Source organism: Erpetoichthys calabaricus, chromosome 2, assembly GCF_900747795.2.
Source record: "Erpetoichthys calabaricus chromosome 2, fErpCal1.3, whole genome shotgun sequence".
Classification (NCBI taxonomy): Eukaryota; Metazoa; Chordata; class Cladistia; order Polypteriformes; family Polypteridae; genus Erpetoichthys; species Erpetoichthys calabaricus.
This window is the reverse complement of record NC_041395.2, coordinates 194,574,618-194,595,374: the sequence shown is the minus strand read 5'-3', so window position 1 is coordinate 194,595,374 and position 20,757 is coordinate 194,574,618. Positions and strand designations below refer to the sequence as shown.

The window sequence follows — 20,757 nt, the reverse complement described above, 5'->3', positions numbered from 1 at the left end:
CACTTGAAATGTGGAAATATCTGCATACATGTCAACAAGTCACATTCATTGCCTAAACACCATTCAAAAGCAGACATTTTTTAAACTAGACGAATGCAGCTATATTATCTCACTTAGAGTTGGTTTCTGTTTTTTAACTATTGCTGTTGAAATAACCCATAGATCCTAAAAACTCAAGTTTCGTAAACCAAATATACCATTTAATGAATGACAGAGTACATACCATATGCTCCAGATAAAAGTTTGGTACCGTAATTAAATATGCAGCATTGCTACCTCTCAGTGCTTGAGTCCCAGGGTCAGTCGGAAGCTACAGTGTGTATTCTCCTCACTGTGACTCTTAGTGTTACTATGGATTGTTTTAGAAGTATTCCTTAGAGATTTCTACAGTATATGTGTTGTTTAATCAAGTGGTATCTCTAAATACCTCAGATGTAGCCAACAATCATCAAGCCTACAAAAGAATGATTCAATGTATGGTTGTTTTTTGACGTCAGAAAAATGAATCTAATTAACAATATACTGTAATTGTATACTGTCAAAATTGCCCCCTGAGTTGCACAAATGAAATTAATTAAATAGCTCTTTTTAAAGGGACATTTTTTTCTTGATGTAGTCAAAACAGATTTAGAAGTTTTCAGCAACAAAGTAAACAAAAGGAAAACTTTACTATTCTTCAATAAAATGTAACTCTGATAATAAAACTGAAAAGCATCTTCAATGACTTCTATAGCACTGTTAATTAGAAATAGGTATAATTAGAAATTTGACTTGTGAAAGTTTTAATATTAAAAATGTAACTGAATATATCAATGTTACATTTTGACCAGTAAGTGGAAATCAGTCGGAAGAGTCTGTCAGTTTGCTCTAGTCAAAATATTAATCTGACTACCATATATACTCGTGGATAAGTTCTCCCACAGATAAGTCGGGGCTTGATTTCAACGTATCAGTTCCGGTATTTTATAATGTTGGTCATATAAGTCGAATGCAGAAAACTCATGCTATTAAACCAAGAGATTATGATATGCTATTGGCCACCTGAGAGAGTAACCACAGAGCGTGCTGCCTTTTTTTTCTATGAATTGTGCCTACATGACCACACGGTAATATCCGAACTATTCCGAAGCCACATTTGCACTGTTTTGCGTTTTTTTTTTTTTTTTTTTTTTTTTTTTTGGTATCTCACCCCCTTACACCCTCATACACCTTTATCATAAGAGCATCCCTTATCTACGATGGAGCGTTTGATCAGAAGAAAACATGAAGAAGCTGGTTTTAAATTAAAAGTTGCTGATATGGCGAAAGAAATTCGTAACGGCGCTGCTGCAACGCAATTCAGTGTGTTTGAGAAACTGGTATGAGATTGGAGGAGGCAAGAAGATGAAAAAAAAATTAAAATAACATTTTTTTTTTTTTTTTAAGTGTCACATTTTTGAATGGGTATATAAGTCGGGTTTCAAGACCCGACTTATACGCGAGTATATATGGTAGTAAAAATGCAACGATATTTTCTAACCTACTTCAATACAATTTTTAGGTTTGCTTTAGGCTACCCAGTCTATTATGAGGCCCTGTCATGTACACATTCACACAGAGCTAATTCACTGTTGTCAACTTACTTAATCCACCCATCTCTGGGGATCTGAATCCAAGACAAAATATTTCTAATTTGAAGTTTAACTGGTGAAAGTGTAGTTGTAGATGTCTAAAATTTGAATTAGTACAAAACATTAAATGTTAAAACCTCTTGCCGTAAATTTCAAGTAGTCAAACTATAATTACATCTCAAATTGAAAACTGTAAAGAAGGTAATGGAAAAAGTTCCTCAGTTGTTTGTCTCAATGTACATTAAAAATAGCTCACACTAGCTGATACCGTATCCTATGTATGTGGGGTTTTCATATTAAAAAATATTTTAGATTCAGTTAGGCAAAGGAATACTTTAAATGTTAAAATGATGTGCCATAGGAAGATGTATCAAGCCTCAAGTAATCTTACAAGCCTCTAAAAGAGGGAGGAAGCACTACTGCAATCACAGTTTAACTACATAAACTAACATTTTGAAATCTCATTAATCAGCTTCAGAGTCATGGGCCCCTAAAACCTAAAACAGAAGCATAAGGTGCAAGGCAGGAAACATACCTAGACAGGTCATAATAGAAGTGCATACATTTAAACAGACATACTGTCACTCAAATACTTTGTGTCTTTTAGTGATGTGGGAGGAAAACTACTCTACCTGTGTTCCTAGATACAACAGCTGAGTGGTTAAAAGCAGCTGCCAAGGAAGAATCTGAGCTACATTGTCAGATAACACTGAGAGAGCCATATTACTTCAGTTTTGTTGATGCACCCTTATGTTGGTGTGTCTTTGTGGTGCTAACTGATCTAACTGATCTATCTCTATATGGAATTTTTTCACAAACCATTTTGTCATTAATATATGTAGCTCATTCAACCTATTGCAATCATGTATATAGTACAGTGTTTATATAATATATACTTTATAAATATAATGTGTAGGGTAAGTTAAAATTGAAAGCAATTAAAAGTAATTTCAAGGCTGTCCATGGATGTTTTTTTATAATTATGCCATCATCTAGTGTAATGGAAAATAAGTTTTTTTCTAAGATGGGGTTTAGTACCAATAATGATGATGAGGTTAGTCTTGTTCTAGCTTGGTAATCCACCATTTTATTTTGCTAAAACAAGTCATTATCTTACATTTGCCTTGATAAACACCTGTTTTTACCACAGAAATAAACCCAGTTCTCATCCATATTAAAACCAAGCCCAAACCTATAAATCATATAGATATAGAGGAATCAAGTAGGTACAGAAAAGCAGTGGACCAAGGACACATCATTGAAATCCTTGTGTGACTGATGCTGAGCTCTTACACCTGACATTTGGTGCAATTGTCAAAGCCTTGCTTGTCACACAAGTAAGACTTGACCCAGTAAAAAAAAATACTATCAAAGATACCCAGAAATGCCCACCATTCTGTACAGAAAAATATTTTTATTAGATGAATTAATGCTATGCTGACAGCAAATAGGATTCAGCCGGTAATTACTTCAGTTGTCTGTTGCCTGCTTTAGGCAGTAAGTTTTCACAGCTGTTTAGCACCCTCGGGCTAGACTGAATTGTTTCTGTCAGTGTATTAGAAGATACATAATTGTGATGCTGCAACAAACATGACAACTTTAGAAAGGAAAGGTAAGCAGCAAACTGTTAAGACAACCCTGGTCAAAACAAGAGTTTTTTAAATTTAGGATTACATTAACAGTTTTAAAATCTGCTATCATAGAGCAAAAATCTATTTATGTATTTACTACTTGTGACAGCTTAGGACTATTATGCCAATGCATGATTTGGTAAGTACTAAAAAGATAGGGGATCCATTGTGCAAGTGTTAGACCTCATTTTACATATCAAGTCATTGATGGCTGAAGATAAAATTAGGGCTGCATTGTTGAAGGAATTAACGGGAGTTGAAAAACACGGAGGAATATATATAGTAGACAGAGAATAAAACTGAATGGAGTTGTTCATTTTGATTATTTTACTGAAAACATCAATTATCCACTTTCTTCACTGGAAACTGGTAGAGTGAGCATTGCTATAAAATAATAGAGATTCTCATCATTCCATGGCTACTCTAAATTACCCTGTCAATTTTCAAGGCATGATGTTGAAGGAAGGCAAAACTGTTACTGTCTGTTAGTTTTATTAGTTTTGTTCCTAAATGTAGTAAATTGTTTAACTTACTGTATGTCCATGCTGATTTAATGCAAATTAATTATATGTACCTTGTTATGTGCATGTATGTAACACTAAAAGTAATTCCTAGCAACTATGTTGCCTGGCAGTAAAGTTCAAGTTCAAAGTTAATATGCAGTCTTGTCTACAATCAACTAATCAGAGTAATCCACAGAACGCATAGTGCAGTCTGTTTTCTGCCACCGCCTCTCAAGACTTTGTCCGCATGCTTTTCATAGATCATAACCTACAGCTACACCACTGCCTCAGACCTTCAGTAGAGTAAGGCCAGGTTGCAATGGAAAGGAGGAAAAAAGAGAATCCAGTTTTAGATTTGGGAGAAAGTAAACCTCTTGAGGCCTGAGATCTTTTGGAATATCAAATTATTTCGTACTGAATTTATTGTAAAGTAATCTAGTACTAACTGCAACCATGCAGTGTTTGGTAGTACATTTTCAACAAAAAATAAATGTAATTGTTAGCAATTAACATGTATTTCTTTAAAATCTTCATTGTTTTATTAATCTTTAAAGTAAAAAATACAGTATGTGCTATACTATCTTAAATAACAAAATATATACAGAACAATAAGCCAGATTTGTGAATCCTGACTGTGCTTAAGCATTTGGTGTAATTAAGAGAGCATCAATTTAAACACTTTTAAAGGTTACAAAAATATTGTGATATTCAGCACTAAAGTGTGTCAACTGTTAAATACCAAGGCAAAGATGAGAATCAGGACATCACACTCAGTACAGTGGCAGAATGATTTATTTTTTAAATGCATGAAACAGAAAATGATCATGTGACATTACCAAAAAAAAAAAGTTAAATGGGAATCATTTTGTTAACTGGAGAATTAACTTGACAGATTTTTAGTGAAGTTACCATTTACCATATGCATAGTCCAAGATCTATTTTGCCTCCTTAGTTCCCCAATCAATGACATGATCAAGAATGAAAACCTCTTTTAAGTCAATTTGGATAAAATGACAATTCAGAACATAAGAGATGTGGAAAAGCAATCTCTAGTTCCTTTGGGATTTCTGTCTATGTAAGGTTTGATTGTTATTCTTTGATTACCAAATGGCCAAATCTGACACTCTTTGTGTCATGCTTAATGTGGTGTGCTTAGCATGGGGTAGTTGGTAACTGATCACAAGCTGCTGTTTTAAAAATATGTAAAACAAACAAACACACTTGGATCGCATAATGAATGTACTTTCAAGATCTGGACCCCAAATTGATGGAATGAATTAATGTCCATTGATCTGCACTCTTGACCCATGTTGTTTCAAGTACCACATCTGCTTAACGCGTTTGACACGTGCAATAACCAACAGCTCAGTTTAAATTTGTCATGGCATCCCTGTTCTTTTATAAATATGCTCTTTTTTTTCTAATAGGACATTTACTGGATATTATATCCCACAGTTCCATTCAGCCTTTGATTTTTTGTAATTTTTTCCCATTCCTTGTCATTAAAATAGTATCTTTCTGTTTGTACATTACCTTATTTTGTAAATATTTTCTCAATATGCAGATATAGGGTCAATAAAAATGAGTACGCATACAAAGTCAGCTGCTACAGTTAAAATGTACCAATCAGAAACCTGAGAAGGTTATTACAGCACAAGCACAACTAACAGCTTGTCAGAGACAGCTTTTTAAATCAGAAACCTCCTTATTTGCTTTGCAAAGCATGTTTTGAGAGGAGATACAGTATTATGTGATGAATGGTACTATATAAAAAATTGATTGAGATATATATGTATATTTACACACAGTACATATGTGTATGCATCCATGTGTGTTTGTGTATATATTACTCTTATCTAACTTTATTTGACTTTTCTTTTCTTATAATCTCCTCTTTGACATCTTGTAAAGCACTTTGAGCTACATTCTTTGAATGAAAATGTGCTATATAAATGTTGTTGTATGAATAAGGCATCACAGTGGTTCAGCGGTAGTCATACTGCCTCACAGTAAGGAGACTGGGGTTTGCATCCTAGGTGGAGTTTGTATGTTGTTCCGGTGTCCATGTGGGTTTCCTCTGGGTGTCTCAGATTACACCCATGGTCCAAAGACATATAGTTTAGGTGAATTAGCCTTAGTGGGTGAGTGTTTGCCCAGTGATGGTCTGACACCCTTTCCAGGTGGTGTTCCTGCCTTGTGCTGTATGGTTATGGTTTCATGGATAGGCTCCAGCTGCTCTGTGACCTTGCCCTGGATAAGTGGGATAGGAAGATGGATATAAAGTATGTTTATCTGTAGTACAAAAGAAATATAATACAGTATTTTCCTTATGTATTTATGTACTGTATATATCATGTTAGTGTTACTGCAGATAGTTTATTGTATGGTTTATAATAATAGGCCAGGAATGAATTATATTTTAGCCTTTACTTTTTCTCTGTTATTAAATATTTTAATGATTATTCCTGATGAGCCAAACAATGTGGAAGAAAGGAAAATGTGTACATATTTGAAAAGCAAATTCAAAAGAGAGACAAAATTATAGTAGGTGTGAATTTCATGAAAAATTCTAAAGGGACATTATAATTGATAGTAGGATACCTGGTAGATGTACATGGAGAGGTTGTTGAACGAGGAGAGCAAATAGGATAATGTTCATTTTCAGAAAGCAACAGAACTGAGCTGCAAGTTTTGCAAACAGGAGGTGTCAGAAGTGCTAAAAAATTAAGATAGGTAAAGCAACAAGCCAAGCTTGAGTGGTGTCAGAAATGTGTAAGGTAATGGAATGTCCTGGAAGTGAATTGTTGACACCTTGTACAACATGTTTGTATGTTTGTTTGCAGTGAGGATTCCTGAAAACAGTAAAGGAAGTGTGTTTATTTCCAATATACAGAGTAAAGGGTTATCCAAGGGTGAACTCAATCCAATGCACCTGTTGTCAGAAGTGGCTCATTCAAAGATGTAGTGGTTTAAAATGAGACATGCAGAATGCTGAAGTACTAAATATAGATATCGGCAATGGAGTTTCTTGATTACTTGATAGTGGAGATAATAGGTGTTGTGCTGAGAAGAAATAAATTAAGATGGGTTTAGGCCTGTGGACTGAAATGCAGTAGATGATTGGGTGAAGAGGTGCTCCAAGATAGAGGTGGAGGATTTAGTATAAGGTGGTGTTTGATTGTATGAAAAGAATGAGTGTATGGCAAGGTCTTCAGAGAGTAGAATAAATATATTTGGATACAATTGGCTAACCTAAGCAAACCAAGACAATTGCTACTAAACTGATTATAGTGAAGTATAAATTTTGACTAAATTAAAAGCAATAGATAAAACAAATTAAAAAATAAGTCTTGTTAAACTTATTTTATGTTAATTACTAAATTTACGTTATGGCAATATAGATCCATGATGGATCCTAATTTTTTTCAAAAGTCTTGCTTTATTTTCTTGTTTTAAAATGTTTCTTTTCACAATGTGCTGATGAGATGAAAAAACTTGAGGATTGCTTATTGTAATTATATTGTATTTCACACCTGCATTTTTATATCTTGTTACTGAACAGAAACGTTAGAAAATCAGTAATATGTCTGTACCTGGATCAAACTAATAGTTTAACATTTTATATTTTATCTTTATGCTGACAGGCATTGTGGATATATCAAAGCGAAGCAAGATCCAGATGAAGAAAAAATGCAGTTTCAACATGGAAGAGGTAAAAGCTACTAAGACTAGAAAAATATCAATGAATTATGGAAGATAATGTAATTAAGTTAGAATTTCAGTCACTTTTAAGAATAAGCATAATTCATATTTGTTTCAAGTCACTGTCATAACTTTGAGCAACTACATATTATAGAAATCAGTCTGTCTTATGCATATCTTAATGAGATTTTGTGGGACTTTCTGGCCTTCAAGAAGTTTTGTGAAGTAAGGGCACTAATAAGATAGCAACATGGTGGGGTTAGGTGTCACACATCAAGCCTCCAGGACAAAGACACCACCATACTGGCATTAGGCAAAGTATTTCACTTGCCTTTATGGAAATACAAGTTCTCTTTATTTTCTACATGAACCAGAAATTAGTTTGGAAGGAAACCTATAATGAGGCTGACTGTAAAGAGAGTGAAGCTGGGGAGGCAAAATATAAGACTCTGCAGCCAGTCTAATAGAGAAGGCAGTTGGGCAGTGTGACCCTTTAAGGTCAGCTGTAGACTGAGAGGTACAGGGACAAAAGAAGGTGCTAAATAGAATTGAAGCATTGTGTCCCACAAGGAAACGGAAGGCAACCCCAACCTTTGTGGTGATTCAAGGTTTTAACTACAAATAACCCTATAATGAAGATTAAAGCCAATTCATGGAAGTCTGAGTGTAGAGTTGGGGAGGAGAATGAAATGAACATTCAATTGGTGGGAGGAGGAAAGACCAAGGACTAAAGAGAGGTAAAGGTTAAAATATAGATTAATATTAGTATCAGCTCAAATTGTTTTTTATTAGCAATTAAAAATTTCCTGGGTCTGTGTCTATTTTTTGCCCATAATGTTGACTTCGGAAATGAGCCGTCACCACATTCGGTGTTCCATGGAGAATCCTGTGGTAATGAATTCCAGCAGCATTTCATAGCAGATTAAACTTTAAAACAAAGCGCTCTGAGCATGGGAAAGATGCTAGATAAATAAAATGATGATGTTATCGCTATTCTCCACAACAAAGAAATTAAAAGGCCAAGCCAGTGTGTGTAAGATCATGTGCAGTATTTTATAAAATTAAGGTTATCATTCATATTGATTACATGCCTTAGCCAGATATACATTAGTGTTCAGTATTTCACTTTGATGATTGTGGAAGTCAGTCAGTAAAAAGAGATGAAGAAACCTTCCAATGTCTGCTCCACAACAATGTCCTCGCATTGTAAATGGAGGCTTATGCAAAAACTTCAGTGAAACTGTACCTCCATAGAGGCACCAGACCCTACTCATTCTCCATACCTTGCACTGTGTTACTATCCTCTGCTCAACAGTCTGAAGGGCTACTTCTGTGGAATCCACTAGTGATGAGCGAACTCTGTGATATCCCATCAGCCTTGCACAGCATCATGGGTTGGTGGAGAAAGCCAGCCACATGGTGAATTTTCAGGAAAAATTTTGGAAAACAAGATAACAAACGAACCCAGATAGTTTGCTGTGTAAAACAGTTGGGAAACGTTGGCTGATTAACACTAATGAACGGGTCCTCCCTGTGTGAACAGCGCTTTGAGTAGTGAGAATAGCCCTATATAAATGTAAAGAATTATTATTATTATTATTATTATTTGAATGGAATCATGAAATAAGTGTAATCGTGATTACTTGAGTTATGTTGCTAAACTTGTTAGACTTTATTGGTGTTTTTCTTGAACTGTCAGACTCAATCTTGTTATTAATAATACGTCACATATTGTTTAATTTAAAAATGAAATCAATTTTAGTGAAATAACACCCATCACTCCAACAGAGGCGATTCTAGGGACTTTGGGGATTCAACAAAAAAAACTCACTCTTCTTTGAGTTTTGACATGGGTAAAATTTATTAACATTATTTTAGTGCAAAGTTTAAAATGATAAGATCAACAGGGAAAATTTTATAAAAGTCCTTTATTTTAATTTTGTGAAAAACAAATTATATAAATAAAACATGATAATGTATAGATCATTTGCACAGAAAATAGAAAAGCAACAGAAGTAGAGTACATTTTAAAAATTGTAATTAGTGAGAATGTAAAAAAAAAATAAATAATCCTAAGAAGCATATGGTAGTGAAAAATAAATACAAATATTAAATTTCTCAATGTTTAAAAAAAAATAGCAAAAAAGCACATAATAGGGATTTCTTTTTAAAAATGTACATAAAGGTATTACTGTAAGTTTCAAAATCGCTTTCTTGGGGGAATTAGCCACAGCAAATGCATTCAGTATGTCCTCCAGGTCCAAATTCTTTCAGACATTGCATTCTATTGAAATCAAAACTAGGGCAGAGATCTCCTGACAAATGATAGATCTCAAGTAACACTTAATCCACTTTAATGATGAAAAATATCTCTCACCAGAAGCAACAATGATAGGAAAAGTCAGAACTGTTGAGGGATTACATTTTGACTTCTTAGTCCCCGTCTCACTGTTACTCGCCCGGTGGCTGAATTTGTGGTGCTGATTTTGGCTGTGCACTGGCTAAAGTGGGAGCAAGAGGGGCTAATGGAAGCTGAATCAGAAATGGCTAAATTGTGTGAACAAACTGAGTCAGTCCAATCTTTGCTTCCAGACATGTACACCTTCTTAATGATTTATTAAAACTGTGTTTAAGGAGGTTTTGGATTGTGTCATTGTGTGTTAATGCTATGCTTAAAGGGAGGGTCCCCACAGATTTATCATTGCATTGTGTACCTATGTAAATGGACACCCACATGGGTCCCTTCCCAGTTTGGGGCCACAGGAAATTGCTTGCCTTGCCTGTCCTGTCATTATGCCTTTGTTTTCCAAATGATAAAGTGCAGCATATGAGGGGGTACCCAACAATAACTGGAATCAGTACCTGGCGCGCAATCTAGACTTAGCTCCAAATTTCGCTGCTAGGTATTGCATACTTATTATTCTGTGGCAGTCTGCCAAGCGGCGTTGCTCTGTGTTGTTTGTACAGCATTCCATGTCATTTTTTCTTGGTGCTTATTAAACATGTTGTGTGATTTTTGTGACAGGTGAGCATAAAAAACAGCAAGTTTGCATTGCATTTTGGTTTCTCTTAGGGAAAACAGCTGCTAAAACTGTAGTGATCCTCTAAACTGCTTTTAAACAGGAATCTTTAGGTAAAACACAGGTCTAACAGAGGTTTTCGCGAGGTGAAATGTCACTTGAAGACCAACCAAGATCTGACCAACCTTCCACAATTAGGAATGATGAAAATCTTGAAAAAGTTCACAATACAATTTCCAAAGATCGTCGTTGGACTATTGAAGAGATTTCTGAATAGACTTGTGTGTCTTGGAGTTCTTGCCACCTTCCCTACTCGTCTGATCTTGCTCCATGCAACTTTTTCTTATTCCCGCATATGGAAAAAAGAACTCAAAGGAAAGCGTTTTTGTACCATGGAGTAAGTAATTGCTACAGGCATTGGACAACATTCCTCTTTAGCAATTCCAAAAATGTTTCTATCAGTGGGAAAACCATTAGGACAAGTGCATTCATTCACATGGAGAGTACTTTGAAGGAGACTAAAGTTTCAGTAAATAAAAATTATTAAAACAATTTTTTTCAATTCCGGTTATTTTTGGGTGCCCCCTCGTGTTGTATGTGTGCAAAGCATGTTTGTCAGTATAATGAAGATTAGGTATAAACACCCCAGTCCTCCCACAAGTATTGCCCAGCAGAAATACCAACATTACCTTTAGATCATCAGTATTCAACCAGCCTCAGAATAAATTCAGATCAAAGCCATGCTTCTTTCTTGTTGAAGACATAATACGACTTCAGTTTTATTGTATATATGTTATGTGGTAAACAACTATTAAGTGACTTTATTTTCTGCAGAAAGAATTTTTTCAAGGACAAATTATTAAGCCTCGATGATAATAAATTGCCATGTGAAAGCTCTTGTTCTTGGATACATTTCTGTGGTCGAAATTTGCAGTTAAATGCATGTTCAAGCAACTGGCTAATGATGTTGAAAATGAAGTGGTCTCTTCCTTGATTAGGTAAGCAACTTCCTAATAGAGTGGGGAGAAATAACTAAACCTTTTTCTCTCTTCTTTCTTTCATCTTGACAGTGAAGCTGCCAGGAAGCAGGACTTACATACACCCACATACTTATGAGGACCCCAATCAAGCAGTCCGAGATTTTGCTAAAGAAATTGATGCATCATGCATTCGGATTGAGAGAGTAATAGGAGCAGGTAATGGGCAAAGTGGATGTGGGGAAATTCCTGAAATTCATAGGATGTGAACAGTAGATTGTGAAAGAGCCAAAAAAATGAAAGTAAAACTTCATCTAGAATACAGCCATAACTGATTAGGCATTCATTCTTGTTGTACAAGTGACTTTGAACGTTTAAAGATAATCTCAAGTGTTATTATTCTGGGGACCTGGGTTCGCTTCCCGGGTCCTCCCTGCGTGGAGTTTGCATGTTCTCCCCGTGTCTGCGTGGGTTTCCTCCCACAGTCCAGAGACATGCAGGTTAGGTGGATTGGCGATTCTAAATTGGCCCTAGTGTGTGCTTGGTGTGTGGGTGTGTTTGTGTGTGTCCTGCGGTGGGTTGGCACCCTGCCCAGGATTGTTTCCTGCCTTGTGCCCTGTGTTGGCTGGGATTGGCTCCAGCAGACCCCCGTGACCCTGTGTTCGGATTCAGCGGGTTGGAAAATGGATGGATGGATGGATGTTATTATTAGCAAAATCCATGCCCTCTTCCTGTCTTGTGCTTGCCTGCTGTCATACCTCATGCTGCCATTACACATCATACTCACTGCCTGCAATAATCTCCTTCTGCAGTGATTTTCTATAGGGTTAGTCTGAAGTTGCCTTCTCATTTTCTTTCTTTGTATTTCCACACTTCTAAATATAAGAACATTAGTGATTGCTTCCTAGGTAGTCTTCTTGTTGCCAGTTTGTTCACTTTTATTAGATTTCTACTTTTTTCATGACCGCTAACACAATCTCCTACTCATCAGCGTTCTGCTCATAGATTTTAATCAGCAGACATGGCAGGCTGAAATTAGTCAGTCATAGCAGAATGAAACATTTAAAATATGACTTGACTCCGTGGTAAAAATCCTTGTATTAGCATACCACTTAAAAGTTAAAGCTGTATGTTGGCATTAAATACATGTTGTAGTTAAATCTTGATCGAATACATACATAAAAACTGCAATGCATACACTTTTTCATATTCCTAAAGTACACATTACATATACATGGTCAGGACATTCACGTTTTGAGTATTACTCAATGAGATATTTCAGGAAAAATGTACCATGACTTTAAAACTTTTATACTAACTCCTACTATTTGATATCCTGTTATGAAAAAGTAAACCTGCTTCTATGTATATGTAATTAATTTTTTATTGAATCTATGTAAGAAACAAATTTGATGTACCAAAGATATCAATGTAATTATGGAAGATTATTCATGCCAAAATTTATTGCAATCTAACATGTTAACTCCATTGAAATGCAATACATATGCAGGTGGGCTTTTTAACACTAGAATTCCTGAACTCTACGAAAAAACTTGTTGTAAATCCTTTCACAACTCTCCATCAGCATCTTTTGTTTTGTAAATGCATCGATCAGCACAAGCAGCAAGCAGCCTGCTGTCCCATTCCCCGCCTTGACAGAGCTCAGCTCACTGGCAAAAAGGTCACCCAGCTCAAGCCAAGGCTCCTTATCTGCATGTGGGGTGCCTGGAATTGTATAGGGTAAATAATACAGTATGTACATGCATTTCATGTGTGTTCCGTGTCTATAAAGATCAGGGAAAGTGTAGGATGAAAGGAAATGCGTTAAATGCAATAAAAGCTGAACACATACCTAAAGCAGATACTTTTTTTCCATGTTAAATTAATAATGGCGAGAACTGTATAATGTGTGAAGACATTAGTCCAGAATTGAAATAAACATCTGCGCTTTTATTCAAGAATATAACGAAAGGTAAAAAAAAAAAAAAAAAAGCATTCGATTTACATGTGGCTGTCAATGAGTTAAAAACTCAAGCTCAAATGTCAATCGACAAGGAGTTTACACATATTCATAAATGGAGTAGAGGTAGGAACTGCTGCCTTATAACCCGAAGGTCCTGGATTCAAAGCTGGGCACTCTGTGTTTTGAGTAGTGAGCTGCTATTATTATTATTTCTACAATATAATAAAAACATACATTTGATTTGAGTCTGTAACACCTGGTGTAAAATTTGGCTAATTGTAAAAGTTAGCACTTGTTTTTTTATTATTCAGTTTTATTCTCTCAGTGACAGTCACGTGATACAATGAACTTGCCTCTCCCACTTTCAGTTGATGGCATGAATAAAAAAAACTATGAAGAAAGCAAGCTCAGTGACACTAAGAAATGTTTTACTATATTCAGTAATTAAAATCTCTAGCAACCCACACCTCGAAAATTTAGCAGGACTGCTTAATTTAACATGTATAAAAAGAAAACAACTTTAGACAAATTAACATGAGATTAAACTTTTTCAGCAAGACCTAAAACATACTTTTCTCCATTTCATTTAACCACACCACAATCCACGTTGCCTGAACGTATGTTTGCCACTATAATATAGAAATGTTTAGAAGTGGAATGCCTTTCTTAAACTGTTGACATTTGTCATTTGATTACTTTTAGTTTTGGTATGTTTAAAGTGTCGTCTTGAATTGAAATGCAATACACATGGAGCTGCTGCAGAGCTAATTGTAGTACACTTGCTTTGTTTTAGTTATGACACACTATCTATGAGCATGAAAGCACATTGTATTTTAAACTTAAACAATAATTACATGTCATAGTGTAAAGCAGTCAATCATTTTTTGACAGGCTTTTAATTATGACATAACACCATACCAAACTTAAGTAGCCCACTTGCATATATATTGGATTTCAGTGGTGTTAACATGTTGAACTGCATTTAATTTTGGCACGAATAATCTTCCATATGTAAGTCTTCAAAGACAACTATGTGAAATATTAGTAAACTTAAATATAATTGATGTTTTTTGAAGTAGCTAAATAATTTTTGATGCATTACTAATTGCTTACACCTGTAAACTATAATTTAAAAACAAGTAATTAACACATATAATTAAAATAGATTGCCCACTGAGCAAAAATAGTTATCTTGAATTGGTATGCAATGCCATTTTTTCCAGCTGCCATGGTGAGTTATAAATGTGAATTTGAGAATCTCACTATTTTGAGTGTGTAGATTTAATTGTGGACTCATTTTAAACAGGTGAGTTTGGAGAGGTGTGCAGTGGCCGACTAAAGCTGCCTAGTAAGCGAGAGATTTTTGTGGCCATAAAAAGTCTAAAAGCTGGCTACTCAGAGAAACAAAGAAGAGACTTCTTGAGCGAAGCAAGCATCATGGGACAGTTTGATCATCCCAACATAATCCGGCTAGAGGGAGTTGTCACGAAGTGTAAGTCATTCATTTTTGCTCACATTGCTAGAAAAGGAAGTAGAGTTTCAGACTTGAAATTGCTATTTGATCATTTCTGTGCCAGCCTATTCCAGTGCAGGTTTTGGGTAGTGGGTCCATCAGTTTCAGGGCATACATTATCATGTCAGGGAAATTTAGAGCTGCAGGTCAGACTAAACAGTATACCTTGTGATTGTCAGAGAAGGCTGATACAGCCCATGGAAAGAAAGGGCAAAAGCCACCTAGAGAGCCCTCTCATAACATTTGAACCCAGCACCCTGAAGCAGTGAGAAGGCACCAGTAACCAATGTGCTTTTGTTAATGTTGTTTTAAATGGTATTAAATAGGATTTTTTTTTTTGGGTACACCATCAAAAATACAATATGTACAGGTTAGGTTGACTGCCCCTTTAGAGAGAGAGAGAGAGAGTGTGTGTGTGTGTAATCAAACCTTGTAATACTTCTCAAAAGTCTGAAATATATTAAGTGAGCTCAGATAATGGACAAATGTTTGGGCCCTCTTTATCTGTACAGACAATGAACATAATGACAGAGTATTTTCTTGAGATAATATGTCAGACATTACTTCTTGTTGAATAATTAAAATACTATATATTTTTTTTCTTTTCTGTTCACTCTGCCTAGGCTGATAGTCACTGCTGTGAAACCCCTCTATCATAAGGCTTATTTAATATACTGTTTATAAAAGCTTATCTGTTTTAAATACTGGATAAAAACATATTCATGTGTATTATACTTTTGCATTAAAACTTGTTCGTGGAGCATTTAGTAGTTGAAATATTCCTCACATCAAACGTTTCAATAGAAGCTTGGGGTTATGTTTCTTTACTGTTACAGTATTTGGATTAGAATCTATCACATGTTAATTAGATTTATTCTGAATCAGGATTAGGTGAAGCTGCAATTTATGTGTACATTTAATTTTCAACTGATTGATATGAAATTATTAATGATATTGTGTACTGTAGATAACACATTTAAATAATTTTCATGTTGATCTAAGCTGAATAAAACTGACATCAGATGCATCTTTTCTGTGTTCATTTGCCACAAGTTAAGCTGTGTAACTGTGCTGTAATACAGCTTTAATATTTGTTATGAATCATGCCAAGCACAGAAAAAACTGTTTTACTTTAGTAACAAAGATGCCTGCATTGTTTGAGTAAAACAGCTAGTTTTGGTCAGAATATACCTTAATGAATATGCAGGAGTGAAAGAAGAAATTAATTGTTCTAATAACTCAGACTGGGCGGCACGGTGGCGCAGTGGGTAGCGCTGCTGCCTCGCAGTTGGGAGACCTGGGGACCCGGGTTCGCTTCCCGGGTCCTCCCTGCGTGGAGTTTGCATGTTCTCCCCGTGTCTGCGTGGGTTTTCTCCGGGCGCTCCGGTTTCCTCCCACAGTCCAAAGACATGCCGGTTAGGTGGATTGGCGATTCTAAATTGGCCCTAGTGTGTGCTTGGTGTGTGGGTGTGTTTGTGTGTGTCCTGCGGTGGGTTGGCACCCTGCCCAGGATTGGTTCCTGCCTTGTGCCCTGTGTTGGCTGGGATTGGCTCCAGCAGACCCCCGTGACCCTGTAGTTAGGATTCAGCGGGTTGGAAAATGGATGGATGGATGGATAACTCAGACTTGCTCAGGAAGCAGTATGTTGATCATGAAATATCAAGATAACAGGAGACATTGAAAGGCTGCCTCATCCTCCTTTTGCAAAAGAAAAAATAGATATATACTGGATAAAATACAGAAAAGACAAAGTTAAAGAAACATTTTTCCTGCTTGGCCTTAATCAGGTAATGTAGTAAAATATTTGCAAAGATAACTGATAACTCTGAAATTATCAGCAAAAACAGATAATGGTGTAAACAGATGTTTGTGTAGAAAATACACAATATTTGTATTTTTAAACATAGAAACTACTCTGGCCAGTGTTGGCAACCTCAAAAACACGTCTGCATTGGCATCTATGTTCCTTATTCATCCCACATTATATAAAGCACTGAAACATTTGATTATTATGCCAAAATAAAAAATATTACCCTATTCAGCAGTTTCCAAATAGAATAGTTACATTTCAAACAAAGCTATAACCACACCATTAAAGGCAATCCTAATATGACTACCTAATATGGCCTGAGAGCCACTTGAGTCATCACTGAACCCAGAAAAAATAGAACGGTGTCCAATGATATAACAAAAAAATTAACAAAATACTAAAACTGAGAAAGACATGAACACAAGGAAATATAAAAATAAACTAGGTGTTAAAGTAGACCAACTGTCCAGTTATTGCACCCTTGTGTAACTGGTGAAGTGCCTAAGCACTCCTACTCACACTTATTCACTTCTTTTACTAATTTTCATACCTCTTCCTTTTTTACTCTCCTGGCCATTTCTCCCTTCACACAGTGTTAAAACTGCATGTGGAACTGTGGTAATGAACCAAGACAATCTGGATTTGGTTTTATGATTCAAATTCAGTTGTTTGGAAACAGTCAACAGTTCATTAACTGTCAACAGTTCATTAAAGGAAATTAGCAGCATGGAGGCTACCTTAAATTGAGAAACAAGCCTAGGTAGGGAAAGAACAGTGGTACATCCAATGGACCTGACACAATAACAAAACATTATTATCTGTGCCTATCCATGACACACACTGATCAAAGCAAGGGGCAGTTAAATACCCAGTTCCACACTAAAAATCAAAGTTACCATGGAAGGGCAGTCTAATTCTTTTCAAACCCCTCGCATGTTGAATATAATATAAAACATTATTCAGGGGTAATTTGACATAATTAAATACATAGGTACAATGCCAACCAGACACTGTTGCTGTTATTATGTGCTGAAGAAAGATTTCACAACATGAACTTAGTCTATTAACAACCAACAAAGTGTGAAGTGAAATTGATACTTTCTTAATCTAAAAAATGGTACCTGTTGAAATATGTTACTGTGTGACAGGGAGATACATGCAACATTCTTCACTTTTGTATCCTGCATGGTGTAGACTTCTTGTAAAGTTGTTAAGGCTGGCCCGAAGTGCAAGTGGCATAAATTTAAAACAAGTGCAGAATGCAATATACAAGGCTGTGCACACAAAATGTGTGGTGCATGCAAAATAAAAAGGGATGCACACAATGCAGGAGTGCACAGTGTGAGGAGTGAAAGGATTCAGGTGGAGAAACATTATAATAAGTGAAATACACAAAATAAGAGTTGATGCTCACAAAAGTACAAGGGATGGCAGTATTAAGCAAAAGCTGAATTGACTTTATTCAAAAGGTAGGTATGAATAAAAAATGAGAAGGAATGCTGTTTGTTGGAAAGAATTGTCAGTTCCTCCCAAGTGAATTTACTTAATGACAGTAGTGGTGTACAGACTGGAAAAGTTATTCTTTTTCTATAATAAATATGTAGATGCATATTTAATAATTTTATTATATACCATTATCAAGGCATACATCACCTTGGGACAGTACCATTTCAAAATTAGGTTTAAGCTCAGTTGGTCCGGTTCTAGCTTAATAAAATGAAACTGCAAAATCTGCCCCTTTTTACATTGCATACATGCACACTAGTAAACCAATTAAGATAAATTAACATTACTTAAAAAGAATCTGACAATTGCTGTAAGTCCAACATTAGGATTTGTCATTTGCAAAATCCAAAGTTCTTCAAGAGCAATGATTCCACCATACATCTTCTGCTTACATCTCTGCACACAGTCTACAAACGGTGACTGTTAAAAGAAGTGTATAATGCAAATATGGCCACTGATAACATGTAGCTTATTGCAAAGTCAAATAAGAAGTGCAGTTGAAGCTATGCAACTGCTTTCATCAGCATCCAACTGGAAAGTCATTCCAATTGTCGCGATAGATCATGATATGTGTCAAAATCTACTAGATGTCACAGTATTGTTTTTATTTATCATAGACCTGTGAAAGTGATTTTCATAGCCAAGCAGCTAAAAAAGAACTACAAGGAATATCAAAAGTTGATTCAGTTAGTATACTCAACAGCTTTAAAGAATTTTAAAGCTTAAAAGAAAGCTGGATAATTATTATGGTATAAGATGATTCATGATTTGGGACATTTGGTAAAATTCAAAGAATTTGTCATCAGTACTACTGTTCTACAGCAAGGCAGGTAAGCTGACCCCAGAAAGACATAAAATACAAAAGCATCCTAGTTGGAGAAAGACGTTTTGCAAACAGGTAATTACAATTACTTTTTTATTAATGTGAAATATGAGACTTGCAGAAGTAGCTACTGTATCTTAGTTGATCCAGCATCTAAGTTGTTTAGGTTCATGAGAATTAGGTTATATGCAGCTTGGTATTTATGTAGATATGTAAAAACAAAATTTCCTCAACAAAATGTCCTACACTGTCAAGAAGTCATCAGTTTTTATGTCATTTGGATGTAGGCTAAGTGACAATAGACTGTGTATTGCATGGTCCTCAAAAAGTGGAATAAGCACCTTTGCAAAAGAGACAGAGAGAGGTGTCTGCTCATAATTTCTAAAATGCATAATGTAGGTCATTTAGCATACCCAGCTAGAAAGAATCCATGTAAGTCTGTGATGCTAGACAACATTCAAGCCTCTAGAGGCATTTGATCCTAAGTGGGAATGGATGGGAATGTGCTGTTCATTAAAGGAAATTAGCAGCATGGAGGCTACCTTAAATTGAGAAACAAGCCTAGATATATAGATAGATTAAACATCCCAGGGGGAAATTTGGCTTTTTACCAAAGCTCTTTAAATAAATAACTAAATAGTTAGATAGATAAATAAAGATACACACACTATTGTTTGAACACACACCAGAATGACTAATAAGAAAGAAAATGGCAGTTACAGTTAATATGAGGCATTATGCAGGTGTGTTGCACTGGCTGAAAGTACTCAATCTTAGTGTGTCAGAGAGGGTATGTGCAGAATTGTTCATAATGGCAGTCAGTTTTGTTTTAATTCTCTCCCTTGCTGCTACCTCAAGGGGGCCAGAGTGTGTCCCATGACTGAGCCTGCTCTTTTAATTAGCTTGTTAATTTTCTTGAAGTGATTTTACCAACCCAGCACACCACAATGTTCAAAATTGCTCTGACTATCACAGAGTTGTAGAAGATGTAAAGGATGTTCCTTCCCATGTTAAAGGAACACAGATTCCTAAGGAAGAAGAGCCTGCCCTGCCCTTTCTTATATAGTTCTTCTGTGTTACGAGACCAGTCCAGTCTGTCATTGATATGAACCCCCAAGTATTAGGATAGTCCATAGAAGCTCTTTGGTGCAGGGAAAGTCTATAACCAGTTCCTTGATTTTGCTGATATTAAGGTGCAGACAATTCTCTTTGCACTCCTATATTCTGTCTATATATTATATGTACTATCTAAAATATATTCATAAGCAATTATTAGAATTTCATAACTATATCTCATTTTGACTTTTGAGAAAATATCCAAAAATTAAAGATTCATCATTTTAATTTCACCCTCACATATTAGAGTTTTGCTGTTAACCACTGAGAGTTTTATGATTTTGGTTTTGTTTCATGCTAATTTTTTAGCTTTATTCCAGTAATGTCAACATGTCATCATACTACATAAGCTGATGGAGGTCATACTGGGCACCCAACATGTGACCCAGAAGACCACGGCCCTAATTATGGAGTGATATGACAGCTTTCTCAAATTGAAGACCAAGAATGCACTGGCTACAGCTGAGGCATGACTGAGGCACAAAGTGTTGCTGCGACCATGGCAACTGGAGGGATAGAGCTAGGCTGCCTTTCTTATCCTCGATATGACAAATCCAAAGGCAAAGAAAGACCTCACCTGCTG

The 20,757-nt window shown here is 35.7% G+C and overlaps 1 protein-coding gene across 2 annotated transcripts in view; it reads left to right on the top strand.

The window, feature by feature from the left end:
* epha4b (eph receptor A4b) overlaps nt 1-20,757 on the top strand; it is a 496,460-nt gene that overhangs the window by 357,163 nt on the left and 118,540 nt on the right. For both annotated transcript variants that reach the window (XM_051922030.1, XM_028794919.2), the window contains exons 9-11: nt 7,389-7,456; nt 11,537-11,662; nt 14,713-14,898. In XM_051922030.1, the coding sequence (XP_051777990.1) occupies nt 7,389-7,456; nt 11,537-11,662; nt 14,713-14,898 (380 nt within the window). The remainder of the gene's footprint in view (nt 1-7,388; nt 7,457-11,536; nt 11,663-14,712; nt 14,899-20,757) is intronic.